General features: G+C 36.1%; 1 protein-coding gene across 1 annotated transcript in view; it reads right to left on the reverse strand.

Moving 5' to 3' along the window:
• Positions 1–3,776: 3,776 nt before the first annotated feature.
• Positions 3,777–17,917, reverse strand: part of LOC140227663 (uncharacterized) — a 28,146-nt gene continuing 14,005 nt past the window's right edge. The window contains exon 10 of the mRNA XM_072308078.1: positions 3,777–3,984. Coding sequence (XP_072164179.1) covers positions 3,777–3,984 — 208 coding nt within the window. The remainder of the gene's footprint in view (positions 3,985–17,917) is intronic.

Genomic DNA, 17,917 nt, shown 5'->3' on the forward strand with positions numbered 1-17,917 from the left:
TTCAGTGGCACTACTACTGAAGTGGTTACAGCTCGTTATTCCGAAGGTTCGTTATTCCGAAGGCTCTTTATTCCTAAGATTCGTTATTCCGAAGGTTCATTGTTCCGAATTTCATTTTCGGATTAACCAATCTTCGGAGTAACGAACCTTCGGAATAACGCCACAAATTTTTGGATTAACGAACCCTTTTCATTTTCGAATTAACGAACCTCTAGGTTTAGGGAATTTGCGTGTTTCGGATTAACGACCCTTTGGAAAAGCGAACCTTCGGAATAACGAACAGCACCCACTGAAGTCACCTCATGCACATGATTTTAACCAGAACCTCTCAAGCCTGGTATATTTGTATACTATTCCCATAGTGCAGTGAAATGTCATTCCTATTGGAAGCAAACTGTTGCTGGGCAGAGCTGCCATCAGGCAATTCTCTGAACATATTTCAAAGTGCATCAATTAACTTTTTATCATTCTGAATAGGTCTACTATATCAGATTCAGAAACATGAGAAATGGCCATTGTCATTCCATATAACATCTCTATTGTACACAACAAATAATGAACTTCAATGTAAACTGGTATGATCCAGTGGAAGTCTTCTCAAGGCAGATCTGACATCACCATCCCAATTCCATTTTATAATCTTGCAATGTCATCACTCGATAAGAACCTTATTGACATATTCTTTGTAACTGTCTTGGCTTTGCTATATCAAATAAGCACATTTATTACAACCATTGATGGAATAGATTCATATATATATATATATATATATCCTTATCATATTCACATCTATCACATTTGATTCCTATAGGGTGAAAATGTCCTCCACTTCTCAAACGGGAAATTTGTGCAAATTACAGTGACCCCTAACATAATCCTTCAGCACTTTCAAGCCACAAGTTACCAACAAAGACATCTCTTGAATTAAGGCATACATGTGTGACGTCCATAGGCAATTAAAAAGCAGCATTTCAGTCCTTGCTGCACAGATAGATGACATTGCCTCTTATTTGGTCTATGGATGTAGAGTCCGCTCGATGCAAAGAAGTTTAATTCCATGGAATGATGAACACTCATGAGAAATTATCGTGCAATCTCTGTTCTGCCCTTCACATGTTGATAAATGGATGCAAAACTGCTGTCATCGAAAAAAGCAGAGACGCTACATGTGACAGAAATGCAATTATCAACATACTTGAAAGTACAACCTGTTTCAAAAGGGGGGAGCGTGAGCAGAACTGTCAATTTCATTCGTGTCTGCTTATCAATATATGATAGCAATGTTCTACAATCTAAATGCAGCCAGGCTTCCATGATGGAAAAATTAATCATATGAAGATTAAAAACCACTTCTGGTGGACTGTGTGTTCAATACTGCGACATGGTATACATATCCCATAGGTCTCATTCCCAAACGTGTTCATATTCTACCAGTGACAGCCTGCTCGAGTTTTTATTCAGGATGCAATTGAACGTGTGAGTATTTCATTTCTGGTGTAGTGGAAGCGTGATAATAACTCTATGCCATTAAAAAGTGATAATTATATAGTTATAATCCTCAAAGGCTCTAAGGTGTAACATCCTATACCACTATGGCATCTTGTGGTGATGGTGGTTGCCATGGCAACAACTAACTATCCACCAATCAGCTGTTTATATTATAGTTGCTATGGCAGCTGGAAGTCATCTGATTGACAGTGGAGAGAAGATATAGTGCTTTGATCTCAGTAATGGATTTAAGTGATAAACCACATCAAATTTGGTGATTTCAACAGTACAGAAAAGGGTGGAGAAATAAGATAGAAAAAAAAAATATTGGTGCTGATGGATTTGTAACCATCTTTGTGCAAGATTCATAATTCCCAAATGACTAGGCACAGATCCAATCACATTCCCATTGGCAATGTAATAAAGGAGAAGGCCACCCTGAAAGTAGATTTCTTTGACTAAACCATAAAATGAGAGGAACAAGACAGTGAAAAATTGGCCAAATTCTGATCAAAGATGAAGAAAACTATAAAATTTTGAAGGAGTAACCACTCAAACAGAAACTGACAACTCCATAACGCCATATGTGAGCTCACCTTCAATTTGCCTGGTGCATAATATTCTGTAAAATCTCTCTTTCCCCCTGTTTTTGATGATCGAATATATTTTTCCTATGCAGGGGTCGTATCCAAATATATTTACAGTGACTGCACAAAGGGTGCATGTATGATTGGAAATTTACTTGATTTGAAAATTAGACCTTCATATTTAATAGGAAAGAGCAAATGGGGTGTGAGCTAATACATGACATCATGAAAAGTCATAACTTTCTCAGTTTCAATCAAAATCTAAAACTCACCATTTTGATCCTCTTACTTTCCTGCTTCTAGTCAAACAAACTAATGTGCAGGGTGAACTTCCCTTCTAAGTTCATAGATCACTCACACCCTACTAAACTTAAAGGATTTGTCCTGTACACTCATGGTAGTAGTGTTGCAGGTGTGGTTATGGTTATTGCAATGTTTGATGCATGTTTGTGTATGTATGTGTGTGTATGTGTCTGTCTGTTTGTGTGTGTGTGTGTGTGTGTGTGTGTGTGTAAATATCAAACAAAAACAGGTGCAACCAAAGGATGCTGGAAGTACTGAGATATCAGTGTGATATGTATGGCTTCTTGAAGTGATTGTCTGTCTACTGTCTGCAGAAGTGATTTATTGGTCAAAATTCTCTCAACTGAGAGAAAATTATTCTCACATCATCAAACCTTAAAGGTCAAATATCCCTTTTACAAATGTCCCAAAAGTGGAAGAAGGTAATGTGAAATGCCTTAAGTGCACCAGGCTTTTTTTATGTTATCTAGACACTTTGCATGGTTGAAGAATGTCTCCCAACATCTATATGAAATATTCTGGTAATACATCTCAGTTTTAAGTAGGGAAAAAAGGAAAACTAACACCTTGTTACTCAAAAATACACTCCCCTTTGCATCAAGAAAAATGTTTGAAATTTCTTCTTTTTTCATAGAAAGGTTTCAAGTTTTATCATTCTGAAGAAAGATCTGAGTTACTTCCTAAACAATACACAGTCAGCTTATGAAAGCAATCTGATTTTCAGGGTTGCAAAACAGACATGCAAACTTTAAGTTACATAAAATGTTTTGCTATATTTTCATATTCTATATAATCATTCTGAACATTGTTTTCACATGATCCTCAATTGTACTCATACAATGAAACCTACTGGTGGGCTAATGCTACAATTTCAAGCTTAATTTATACTTTACAACTATCATACTTTAAAATAATTAAGTATTTGCTCCTAAATACTGGCATATCATACACACACACACACACACACATAATTAGGTACATGTTTCTATGTGCGAGTATGAATGTGATATAGATTAGATTTTCAGGTACATGGCAATGCTTACAAATTTTGGTACAAATTTAAGGAAAACATCACTTAATATCAGATGCTTACCGTAGACTCTGCTATCTAGGTGGAAAAGAAGTAACGCCATGGCAAATTCTGATCATCGGCATCATGCCTGATGCAGTGATTTCTACGGTGGAGGTTTCCTTGAAAAAAAAAAATATCACACACTATAATGAAGATGTAGCTTCACACCAGCACCATAAACTTGGGCCGACACACACAGTTTTCCCTCCGAGACAACTGAAGATGCGGGCTACACACGGTGCAACATTGTAGTCAGGCTGGTTGTGCATGAGGATGCATTTATGTCATTTGAGTGGGTTCATTTTGCATGAAAATAGATACCCTCATCAGCTACTCTTGGAGGAATCAGGCCTTGCCGCGGTGCAGGCCGGTGGCAGCGGCTGCCAGGCAGAGCTTCTGGCCCCCGAGATTCCCATGTGGCGTGCGCTCGCGTGTCCGCTTGGCGTGTTCACGGCACTAATTGCTTCGGTCTGCAAAGTCGGCGTGAGTGTGAGCGAGTGAGTAAGTGAACACACTATGGGAGACTGGTGGGGGCTGATTAACGGAGATGGGATGAGGACCGCTGTGAGATTGAAAACAAGAAGAGTTGATGGCAATAAAGGGAGAGAGCTTGTGATGGAGAGAGAGAGAGAGAGAGGGTGGAAGGGAGGGAGAGATTGGCGGGAGGCAATAAATGAGTCACGTGTGAAACGGTTGTCAAGCAATTAGTTCTGACAACGCTACAGTCACACAGCAGTGGTCGCTCCATTGTCCTCTCGACACACTGCCCGCCAATCTCCTTGCGTCTTCGTTAGCGGCGGCGAGCGAACACGAGATGACACCAGCGTGAAGGTAGGGATGTGAAGAGTGGGAATGGAAAAGAGAGTAAGAGAGAGAGGAAGAGAAAGGGAGGGGAACAGGTAGGAGACTTAAAAAAAAAAGGAGGAAAACAGACAGATCGTTGAAGAAAGGATGAATCGATCTGAAGGGCTTTTCATAGATCTGAGATCTTGGCTGCACAAACCTTGGCAGCCAGAGCGTAGTGTGTGAACGGCTCATTATAAGCCATTGTGTTGAGGTGGGTGGGGATATCACGCCTTGACTTAATCGCACCTTTCGCTGTCAAGTTTCAACAGGTGTGTTCACACAGAACCACGAAAAACAAACATTTCTAACTGGCTTGGGCGTGGTATTGAAGATACAATTGTACATATAACCTGAAGGACAGCATGGAGTTTCTCCACTTCCTGACATATAAGTCATATAAAATCTATAATGTATAACTGCTATTGGTAAAGAGTGTTTTTTTTTCCTTGCTCCTTTGTAATTCTAATGTCTTATTCTTCACTGAAAGTCTCTTACATCTATGAATATTAACATGCGCTAACCATTTTCATTTCTGAAGATTTACACTTGACTTACACATGAGTTGGATTCTTGTTGGCGGTTAATTTGACTAGAATAATCAGTAATTTCAAAAGGCAAACACCTTGTTATGTTTCTAGTTACATAAACTGCATGAAAATAGTTGCTTTCATTCATTCATTCTTTTTTCTTTTCTTTTTTTTTTTTTTGGACTTCCAGCATTTTAGTTTTACATGACAAGAACTGTAGGTCCCATAAAAAGAAAATGATTATTTTGCAATGCATAACAACTCGTGTTCAGAATACTTGAGTTACAGCCTCCTATTCTTTCTTCTTTTTTTGTTTTGGCTGTTTAAGAAACAAGGCCAAAGTCAAATTTTATATCAAAATATTTTCAATAAAATTTTGTAAAAAGTCTCCAAATTTTATTGAAATTGAGTAAAGGGTGTAGGAGTGGCAAATGAAAATACAGTAGGGGCACAATGTGCCCCCTCGGGCTTAATAGGGTTAAGTATGGATGATCTTATAGATAAAAACATGTAATTCTATATTGACAATAAAAATAGTCAGCACAATATACTCACTAGTATCTAGCACATTTCTATAATCACATATGTGATCACACAACAAAAGGAGAAAATATACATGCATTGATTTGATATAGAGATTCAACATGCTTCAAATATTGCATAATTGATAACTGACCATTCACGAATGTTTATTTCCTTGTGTAGCATGCTTCTATAAGTAAATATTATGCTTTATGCTCTTTTCAACAAAATTAGGATCAATGGAACAGGTGAAATATAATCTGTTTCAGTTTCAGTTTAGCATGTTTTCATATCTTACAAAAATAAATAATACACTGTAATAACACAAAATGAATAACAAACAAATACATTTCTATTTTCATCATAAAAAAGAAATGTCAATATCAGTAAAACTTGTACTTTAATGGTCATATGCTGATATTGTATACAGATAAGAGATAAAAACTAATGAAAGGGCACAGCTTGTAGGAATTGCAACTTTCCAAGCAAATATAAGTTTTTTAGCATTAAATTGGAGATTGGAAATAATGTAGAAATGACTGAAATGAGCATTCACATTACAAAAAGAGAAAAACTGAGTAACTTCTGTATTGTAACACAACCATACTGTACAGTAAATCACTATCTATGTGGTTTTGAACAATAAATATCTTGCGAAAAATAATTCCATCCTGCTGAATTATGCACACAAAAAAGTGGGCAAACAGACATGTCTCTGACAAAACATTGCGTTTTGTATGTTGTGTCATCAAATGAAATAGATCTACGTATATTTCTAAAACTTATTGAAAACAAACATACAAACAAGCAAGCAAACATGCAAGCAAACAAACAATATCCTATCGTGAAATATACTACTAGTAGAGAAAAGAAAATACCATAATAGCCTGAAAACAAGCCTGCATCAATATATTATCAAGACTGTGTCTGCAAGCAGAAATTCTGGACCAATTAAGCCTGATTATTCAATCCAGGATAAAGCCCTGCCCTCATTAAAAAAACACTTAAGGAGAAAAGGCAGGGATTGCTCTTCTTAAAAGGTGAGCTTTTTCAGGGGAAAAAATTGTATATTTCCCACACACCTCAAACTCATGATAACTTAACAGGATTGACTGCACTTGATACTATGATCTTCAGTGCTGTTTTGTGCAGTCATTGCGGAGTGAAATACGTGCCAAGGTTTCAAAAATAACGTTGATTAATGTGATTAACAATGGTGGCTATGAGGTTATAACAATGGTGACTATGAGGTTACAATGTTCTGGGCATGAGGAGGGAAAATTTGTTAAAGCAAAGTATGAGTGATGAGACATACATATACTCATCAGGATAAATGAATTTGACATTATCTATCGGAAAATAAATACATCTGAATGCATATGAGATTCAGCCCATTCTTATGGGCAGGCATAAGAAGTGATAGCTGAGTGAATACTAAGTTTCGCACTCCTTGTGATGTTATTTCAAACAATCTATTTATTTTCACTCAGTAATGTGTGTTGCCAATGTTTGTGTCTTTTGTTGTTGTTGTTGTTGTTGTTTTGATTAAGTATTCTAATGTCAGTTAAATCACAAAAGCTATGCATTTTATTGTCTGATTCATCAGAGTTAGTTATCAGGTGGTTACCTCTCCTCAATATCTATACTGTTTGTGTCTTTGCTCACAATTTCTGTCACTGAAAATTCCTTCTACATTTTTCTTTTCTTATTTCCGGAAATTATTTGAAAAATTCTTGCAATTTGTCCTCCAGCGCAATTGAGTCGAACCACCCATTCCTTACCTTCCGAGCTACTGATGAACGTCACCGAATTGAGGATATAGCAAAGAGGCAGCATCACACCAGAAACGTGCACATTCACTTTCATTTGAAACGTGCGACTGCACACACCTTTAATATATTTTGTTAGATGGAGGCGGGGGAGATAGATATGGAAAGAACGGGAGAGAGGGAGAGGGAGAAAGGGAGAAGCGTTCTCCAGCGGTGGTGATGCTATTAGTGGTTGCCGTGGCAACAGCCCACAGAAAGTCTGCATCCATTCTACATTCAGCACAGGATGAGTGGGTGTAATTGTGGATTTGCCTTGGCTGCCTATCTGCATGGGAGCAAAGGTTGGCTTCCAGCAAAACCATCAGGATTCAGGAGGAAGTATAATAGGTCTATCTCTCTCTCTCTCTCTCTCTCTCTCTCTCTCTCTCTCTCTCTATCTATCTATCTATCTATCTCTCTTTCACATACTTTTTCTTTCTCTTTCTCCATCTAACTATATCTTGATACTTCTCCCTTTGCAATTATACGATTCACTTGTTCTCTGCTTCCCCACAACATATACACACAAGCACACACACACAAAAGACACAGACAAATATAAATAAATAAATAAATTAAAAAAAAATATGTATATATATATATATATACATATACTCTTCTCTTTATCTAACTCTATCTCTCCTTTTATATTTACTGTCTCCTCCCTTATCATCTTCCTTCATCTCTGTCCTTTTATACACCAATTTCTCTCTCATCCCTTCTCTCCTCTTTCTCTCTCCTCTCAAGATTTACAGCTCATTTTGCCCATTGAGCAACGATCCTTCTCTGTCTTATATTTTATCCATAAATTAACGGGTCTGTGACTATCACTCTGTTAATCTCCCTCTTTCACTCAACCTTGTTTGCCTGCCTTTTAAGTGTGTTTCGTTGTCCTTGCCATAACATGTTGAATTTGTGAATATCTATGTTCTTCCTGATGACACTGCAGCTCATCATTTTGTAATCCCAAGTACATCAACAAGTAAATTCTCCATTGAGAATTCAAGATTGATGTGATTTTTTTTTTACATGTTTCTATGCAATAATCATGATTTAGGCACAATTGCCAAGGAAAAGAATTTCATTAAATTTCGTGACTTTGGAAATATTATACCACAAATCCAGTTGTGTAACTGATATTGTACAGAAGTTTTGATTTACGTCTGTCTGCACAGTCACTGATCAGCGCTAGTTTGATAAGAAAAAAATATGATGGTCAAACTGGTCACATGCTTTGAAAAAAATGAAATTACACACAATCATGTATATTTAACTATTTTCATGTGTACCTGAAAATAACAGTATACAACATATAACTTCACATGAATGTGAGTTAAATGGTAATCTATGCTTTGCAAGAAATGAAAAATAGACTGTACTTGGGAATAAAGAAGCTGACAACTTGCATAATGTGTCTATGACACAGATGAACGACCAATATAGATGGACATTTTCCATCAAAACTTTGTTCTACGACTGGATGATTGTTGACCAGGGGCCCGTTTCATAAACTTGTCATCAGTGACAAGTTGTCATAGATGTGACAAGCTACTGAAATCCTTGCATCTGATTGGCTGAGAGCAAATTTGTCATAGAAATGTAGCAGTTGTCACTAATAACAAGTTTTTTGAAACGGGCCCCAGGTGGCATATTTTAGGTGGAGGCACAGTTCTAGCAGCTGTCCTCCTTTTAAAAATATATCTGTTGCTTTATTTAGTTATTTATTGGTTGTTGTTTTTTTTTTCATGAAGAGAAGTAATTTGGGCAGCTTTTTGATGTGATGATGGATAGCACATCATTGAATGGCCATGTCCACATGTGATTCACATGAATGTAATTGACATAGATATTGTAGGACTGGCTGTGCTTAACCTATTTATATTTCGGGGAATTTTGGAGGAGAAATTACAATCACATCATCATTCGAAATGAGAGTGTCAGGGCTAAACGGAGTATCCAGTAAACATAGGTGTTCTATAAACATGGAATATTTGGGCAATATCGACACTTTTCTTATTTTAATGCTACAAGATAATAGCCTTGAAATAAAAATTCAATCATTTATTTACAATGCTTTAAACATGAAAACTAAGATATCTCTTAGGAATCAGTCACTGCTAATAAGTATACATGAAATTCATCTCATCTGACTGGGAGATGGTATTATTATGTAAAAGGAGGAGTCGAGAGATTGCCTTAATGAGGCGAGGGTGTTTTCCTTATCAGTTAGGTTAATGTGTTTATTACATTAAGGAATAACAGTTCTGTACTCCATAAATCCACATCTCTTCCTCAAAGTCAATATACATTTAGATACATATAAATACACACACATACAGTGTACTCACACACACACACACATAGCACATGCACACACATAACACACACACACACAGATTTAATCTATGCATACTGTGTGTGCAGGTGGTTGTTTTACCACAGGTTTAACCACAAGGATGGTCTCTTTATGATGACATCAGTGAATTGACTCCACCCTCTTTCTTCAATTCCTGAACACATTTACTGCCCAGGAGAACAGTTCCAGGTTAATTTGATACAATGAGCATATCCATACTGTTGTTCTTCTTCTTTTTAAGATAATGCTGATCAAACGCTTTCAATATTTTTTTTTTTTGTTGTTGTTGCATAAACAATAAATTGCATTTTTTATACAAAAAATAATAAAATTATATAAAATGAATGAATTGATACTTAATGAATAAAAAGTTTCCAAACCTGTAGAAACTGACAGAAATTTTGACTATCATAGGCTCTGGCATGCATGCCTGCCGAAAGCTCAATACATATTTAAAAGTGTCTTGTTTAAAAAGAAACAACTCGCATTGTACTCTTTGTGAACCAATCAAAAGTATTCATGGGCAAAAACATTGAACCCTGCAATAATTGGCCTTACTTTGAATACAACTGCACTGATGAGGCATTAAATGTGTCGTCACGTACGCAATCTTGAACATGTTTAAATGTCGTATTTCATACATGCTATGTCTCATACCTTTTACACTTTGAATACAGCTACTCTGATGAAAGAATAAATTGATCATCACATACGCAATCTTGAACATGTCAGAATGTCGTATTTATTTCATGCCATGTCTCATACCTTTCACACTTTGAATACAGCTACACTGATGAGAGAATAAATTGATTGTCATGTATGCAATCTTGAACATGTCAGAATGTTGTATTTCATTTATGCTATCTCTCATACCTTTTTCACTTTCTGCACTTTGTTTGCTGATTCGCACGCACACTCGAGCGCTTTCTTTGCTATAAGTGGCACAAATGTCTGAGAACTTTAATATCGTCCATGAATAGAAACCATCATCAAGTGTTAGTGCAGCCACTCACATCTAGTGTACATAAACACACACACACACACGCACACACACACATGCACACACACAGGAATATGCACTCATACAAATCATATCATAAATTGTAATTGGGATTACGTATTATGGTATTTTTTTTTTCTTTGTGAAGGAGTACGAAACGATATTGGATTATATCATAAATTCATAGAGAAGTGGACACTACCATGAATTAATCACAGCACCCCAAAAGGAGACCTTTTGTTACCACACATACATCAGTGAGAGTAATGAAATCATTTTATTTGGGCTTCATGCCAATCTTCAGATAGAGAAGTAATGGACCTCTATTTATGGATTGGGCCGCACTACATGCATGCTGTCCAATTTGCATGGGACAGCATTATTGCTCCGAGATTAGAAACATGGTAAGTTTGTCGATACTGTGAAAGAGTGCTGCATATCCATATTTTCCATTTCAATTTACTCCAAGGTAACAATGAATTCATTTATATATGATAAGTATCAAATTAAAAAAAAAAAGGCTAGGTGAAAATTTTGTATGATAACAAACTGATTAGTGGTACAACCAAATTTACTACAAGAGCAAGACCATACACTTATGCATACAGTGCACTCCAGTTATAATGAACATGGTTATAACAAAATTTTGGTAACAACGAAATAAAAATTCAGGCCATAATACTATCTGTTCTATATGTTTTCTATTGTTAATTTGTTCAGTTATAACGAAAATCCGATATAACAAAAGAAAAATGGTGGTCCCAAGGACTTTGTTATAGTGGGAGTCTACTGTATAATAATGAAATTCAAAGAGTCAAATATGATGTTACCCTCTCTCCATATGAGTATGTGGTTACACTTTGCTATTCTGTGAAGGTTTGTTAATCCAAAAATAAGGTCTGCTGATGCGAAAGTGAAAGAGGGTATATTACTCCGAGGGTTCATTAATCCGAAAAAGAAAAAAAAAGGTTTGTTATTCCAAAGATGAAATAAGGTTTGTAACTTCAAAGGTTCATTGGCAGACATCTTCTCTTCATTTTTGGATCAACGAACCTCATTTCATTTTTGGATTAATTAACCTTTGGAACAACAAACCTTATTCAATTTTCAGGTTAAGAAACCTTCTGAATAATGATCCTTATTTCTTTTTCAGATCAAGGAACCTTCAAATGAATCTTATTACATATTCAGATTAATGGAAGACTAGGTGAAGGGATTTTGTGTGCTTCATAATAACAAACCTTATTTCATTTTTTTGGATTGAAGAATCTTTGGAGAAGTGAACATCATCTATGTGTGTTTATCATTTTCACTACGCACAATTAGTGCATAATGGGCAATATATCTTTGAATCAAACTTTGAATCAAATACTCTAGTCGTTTGTGTGTCTGATCCTTTAGACTGTAAATTGGGGTAATCAAAGCACACCCTAGATATTCTTTTTTCTTTAAGTGCTGGGTTTAACTGAGCCATACAGTCATCACAGAGTTAAATAAATATCAAATCCATTGGTTAAAATTCAGTTTTATGTTTCATGGAAAAACAAAGTCTCAATGAGTTGCATAACTTGATGTGAGTAGACAATCCACATGAAAGTATAACAGATAAGATTTGTCATGCTTCTTGGTATAGCATCACCACAATTACCTCAGAATGCTTGAAAAATATTGTGTAAAAAACAACAAACAAACAAATATTTTGTTGATGCTGCAAAAGCATGACTACCTCATTGAGATTTAATGTAGCAGAACATGAAACATACTAAAAAAAAAAAAAAAAAACTAGGCTCCGCAGCACATATTTTCAGCTTGCATAACTCCATATCATTGAAGTAATCTACTTTCCAGCAACAACTGCAAGCACTATAATGTCGATGATGTCCTTGAGATGTTTCATCATCTTGCTATTGTCTGTCGTGATTCTATATGCTTAATGACAAAGACAAGACTCCTTGAGAAAAATACACTACACCCACACAATTTGATTTAAAGAGAACAAAACCTTGCTTTTTTCTTCATTCTTCATCTTACGTAAAGTTCATATCAGACAACCAACTTTAATAGCTGCCTTACGGCTATCTTTCTCAACTTTATAGCTGTCTTACACAAGTATTTCTGAGATCATATTGTAATCTTTGCTCTTCACCTTAACTCTTCTCTCCTTTTATTGAAGGGGAAAACAGCTTTGAAATAATAATACAGATTTTTGCCAATTTTACACCAGAAATTCAATTTATCTGTGATGTGATTAATATAATGTGTAGTTTGGATGAGTGATTTAGATCTTAAGGAAAATATCTTTTCTAGATACTATGACAATATGTAATAATGATATCTATTTTCTTTATTTTTTTAGAATGGCTCTCAAAACCATGCCAGATTATATACCACCAGTGGAATTCTGCAGTCTTCAGTGTGTGAAAATGAAGCATCATCATCATCAGATGCTACTTCATTCTGGATAAAAAGTCTTTTGTGTCTTTTTGTCTTCTGGAGTCTTATAATTCTTGTGTTTGATTACATTGAAGTTACACTGAACCATTTAAATAGATATTATATATTTAATTGCAAATCTTGGAATCAGCCTTCCAAGAAAATAAACCTCTATGTCAATACTCCCACATAATGAAACAGTTGTTTGCATTCTGTGCTCTTCTTACAAGCTGCATAAGTGTTTTGCATGTATTGTTTCTGTATATGTCTATATATATGTCTGTTTGTACATATATATATATATATATATATATATATATATATATATATATATGTATGTATATATATACAAACAGACACACACACATATATATCAATCAAGCGCAAATTAATGAAATACACTACGTAATAAAACTTGAAGATTTAGGTACGTTGAGCAGGCTTCATCTTGCCTTTTCCACTTATTAAACAAAGGTCTTTACTTTTCAAGGTGCTCTAATTTCAATTTCCACTTTTTTTCTCATGCTCCTGTGTGTTATTGTGCTTCTCAGAAGTCTTGCTTTAAAATTTCACTGGTATGTCATTCAGACAGGTAGCAATGGGGGTAGGGGGGTAGGGAGTGGAAATTTTCAGAGGTTAACCCCCTTACAACCGCAAACTCAAAATCCCACTCATGTTACATGTAAAGGGATTACCCACGGTAACAACAGGGTTAGGCATATTGCTGCCACCTTCCAAGTTACCTTGTGAGGAAGCTTGAAACCTTGTCCCTTAATTCACAGCCACAATTATTCAAGTCTCTGAAAAATCTTCAAGAAATTGACCTCATTTTATGCTGATGCTTTTTTGATATAGCACCGCCATAAAGTGGGGGCAAGGAACAGGTAAACTTAAGCACAGAAGGTAATAACAATACCTTGAGAAAATGCATAATGCATAATTACTTCTTTTGAATGTGCATGCTGTTCTACCCTGAACTCATCATTGGAAGCTGCCAGTCACTTGCATTCAGATTTTTAAAAAATGAAAATAATAGAAATGCTCTTGAAGCCCTTTACATTAGAGTTCCTCTGGAAACTGACTCAGCAGAAATACAAGGCAAAATCCATACACCTTGAGTATACAGCTCCACTTAGGGGGAAGAAAAAGATACAGCCTTGGTCAGCCTGGCTTCAAAAGGGTTGACAAATTTTCGCACTGCATACGGAAACCATTTGGCAAGTGGAACGATTCTTTCCACACTGATTTTGAGCAGCATGCACTGGAACATTTACAGCTTGTAATGGTGCTGGTGACAGTGTTTAGGGTACAACTTGGAAATGTGTGAAATTGGAAGTACATGACCTCAGCTCACTGTCAATGATAATCTCATGAATATTCATTCCTTGCACAGTGTTTCAGCCTGTTCCATTAAACTAAAACTGTCACTGAAAGTCAAGAAATAGAAAAAGATGGCTTCCATGGCATCACATGCATTTGGAGTATCTGAACTATTCATCAAATGTTTTTCATAACAGAACAATTTAGGTTATGTAAACCAGTATACATAGACTATACAGATAAATAATAGATATGAGACAGGTTGTAACTAAATGATATGCTTTGTTAACCCATGAAGACTTACAAAGCTCATTTTTATGGTTAAGTGCTGTATATCTTTATCATAATCTTTACTATTCATTGTTTAGGTTTCAAAAGATAGAGCACAAAGTTGTCATTTATTTAGATGAGCCCTGTATACTATTCATGCTCAATCGTAAATAATTATGGAAATCATGTACATGGAATTTGTTTGATGGAATTGAAGTATAATTGAATTGAATCAAACTGAATTGTCTGTTTCAGTTCAGGATTTTTTTTCAAACGCATCTTGGTTACTAGTTTCAAATTTGAATTAACTTAAGTTCCCAACTTCCCCTCAAATTGGCAATATTTTTTAGTAGTTTTCTGATTTTGTGCAGATTTCATGACTTCAGTCAATTCTTTATTCATTCAATATAGGTTATTCTATAAAATTCAGAGTTGCCAATTTAAGCTGCCAATCTAACAATAGCATGATGATAATTTCTGTAGAAAAATTTCGCGAATCACTATTGGATCGCGAATTTAACAATACACGAAAATGTTACCATATGCTCTTGCAGCAATGCATTTATGATAGCTTCGGTGTCAAATTGCGTAAACAACATCTCACGAAAATGTCTGTGACCTCCCAATTGAAATAAAAATATTGAAAATAAAAATATCTGTACACAAAAATAACAGCTTTCACAGTAAATGCCCAAGAGTGCATTTAATCCATTACCAAGTGGTTTGGGGCCTGTATATTGAGAATAACCATATCTAATGCGGTGAATGGGTTAATGGTAAATCCATCATGCCCTTAGTCACCCTACTGACACAGAGTAATTAAGCTCTGTGAGCCGGGATGATCTTTTGTCTAAATTTGCTTTACCTTGGTTCTCTCCCAAATGCCATCTATGGCCACCATGTTTATATGACTGCCAGGGATTTAAATTGTTGAATAATTTTGACCAGCAAATATTCTCATTTGAAGAATTGAAAAAAAGAACAAACACACTATTCAAAGTATGAATCAATTTACAACCCTTGTATTGTTCATGAAAGTGCCAATACAGCAAAATTTAAAAGAAAAAAATATGTTTAAATCCAGCATATTGAAAAATACTTATGATGGTGTATTCATGTCAAGCAGACACATAACCACAACTACATCTCATTTCACAGTTGATATACTGGATCTTTATAGTCAACCAATTAAAGTCATTGATATTTCTACCTCCACACACCTAACCTTATTAAGAAAATTCTGAGGTTTGAGATCACAATACCCACAATGAAATAGATTGTAAAGCTGTAAATAGAAATCAACTAGTAGTCAAGTGGGCAAAAAAGGTTGCTTGATGATGAAAGACAGCTCATAGGCACATAAATACACAGACACACCCAAATTAATTCACACTACATTAAACACATGGGCCTACCTGCAACACAAACACACACACAGATATAGACACACACACGCACACACACACACATACGCACACAGAGGCAACAGTTTGTAAATGACAGCAAAAACAACAACCGACACCAAAAGAAGAAAGGTTTTTAGACTTACGTCCTTTCTGTATCCACATCTACTGCTGATCGCAGACAGCTGCACGGCGCCCTCGTTGTTGGATCTGTCATCGTCATCCCTCCCTTAGCGGTGTAGATTATCGCGTGATTCCTCCCTCCCAAGTAGTCAAAGAAGAATATTTCGTTTTCTCTTCTCCAGTGTGGTCCCAAATCAGCAACCTCTCAACGCTTTAATCTCCGCTCACGTAGACATCTACTGCACGAATTCTACGACAGTAATTGTCTGTTACTTTCTCTGGACATCATGGTAGACAATTACCTGGCAAGATTGTTTTTCTATGTGCTCAGAACTTTCTAGGAAGTCTCAATGTAGATTAATTGAGAAATCTCTGTCCTTCCCAAATGAAAGAAGTTTCCCATTTTATAGCAATGCTGTATCACATATTATGTGCCATGATACCAATTGCTTGAACATAATAAATCATTTGGTTACCCGTTACAACATCAAAAAGTGAAAGTGTCATAGAAATAAATACAGTGAGGTGATAATCTGCACGATGAACTGACGCAACGGGCAAAAATGATGTTTTGATGTTTATTGCACGAGAGTAAGCATCATGTGCTGTTTATCACACCACATTTTTCCTCTTCATTTTTGAGAGTTTTCACCACATTTATGCACTGATAACTTCAAGAGTACTTTCTAGACAGTGAAGGATGGGTGGGGGGATGGGAGGTACTGGGCACATACTGACAGTTTTCATCCCAATAGACTCAAGAATGAATGCTGAATTTATTTAGATACAATGGAAAAAACAGCCACGAATGTAACATCAACCCGCTGTTGTAAAGAATTCACACTGTTCCTGCAAGGGTCACGTTTCTCAGTATTCGGGATAGCTATCTGAATATTCATCCTGCATCAACTGATATCCTGGAGGACAATGGGCTTATCTCAATGCTGCCGTCAAGTCTGTGTCTAAAGCCGCCGTCCAGAAGCGGTTGATAACCGGTCAAGTGCGGCCCAGGAATTGGGCTGAGGTACTCACGGCTATTACTTACTTACAGTTGGAATAATTTATAACATTGACACATCACCATGAAACGAGAACTGTTGATACAAAATTCAAAAAAAAAAAGGAGAAAAGAATCAAAGTGAGGAATGGAAACTTAAATCCCCTAATCATTTCTGTGTTGAAAGCCACCGGTACCAGCCCCCGGTGGGATTGTGTCGTGGGTTAACAAGGCTGAAAGCGATATGCCGACATGAATTTTAGCACCCAGGCTGATATCTTTTGCACATCAAGAGAGAGTCTGTACTGAGATTATCACACCTCTCAAGGTCTACTGGACATGAGGGATCAGGGTAGAAGGCCAGGGGTGGGTGGGGCGGAGGTGGAAACAAGGGGAAGAAAAGAAAGTATGCATTCTCACTTACATGTATGTCAGCTTGGGGTAATCACAGACAATGAAAAACATAATTTGATGACAGCCTGGGTGGTTGTCTTCAATCAGAAACTTGTCATTGCACTGATTTTTACAAAACAAAAGAATACCATTCTACTAGAAAGTAACTGTAACTACTAGATGAAAACATGAGACAAAGATGTTCAAACAAATATCCTTTTCTATATCTTGTTCTTGCAGATTCTGTTGTATTTTTCTTTTCTTTTTCTCCTTCTCTTTGTCATGCTCTTCTAGTAATTTGTGTCTCTCTCCATTTTTCTTCCATTATATCTTATATTTGTTGTTGTTGTTCTTCTTCTTCTTCTTCTTCCTCCTCTTCTTCTTCATCATCTTCTTCTTCTTCTTCTTCTTCTTCTTCTTCTTCTTCTTCTTCTTCTTCTTCTTCTTCTTCTTCTTCTTCTTCTTCTTC

The sequence above is a fragment of the Diadema setosum genome, chromosome 4 (genome assembly GCF_964275005.1).
Source record: "Diadema setosum chromosome 4, eeDiaSeto1, whole genome shotgun sequence".
NCBI classification, from domain to species: domain Eukaryota; kingdom Metazoa; phylum Echinodermata; class Echinoidea; order Diadematoida; family Diadematidae; genus Diadema; species Diadema setosum.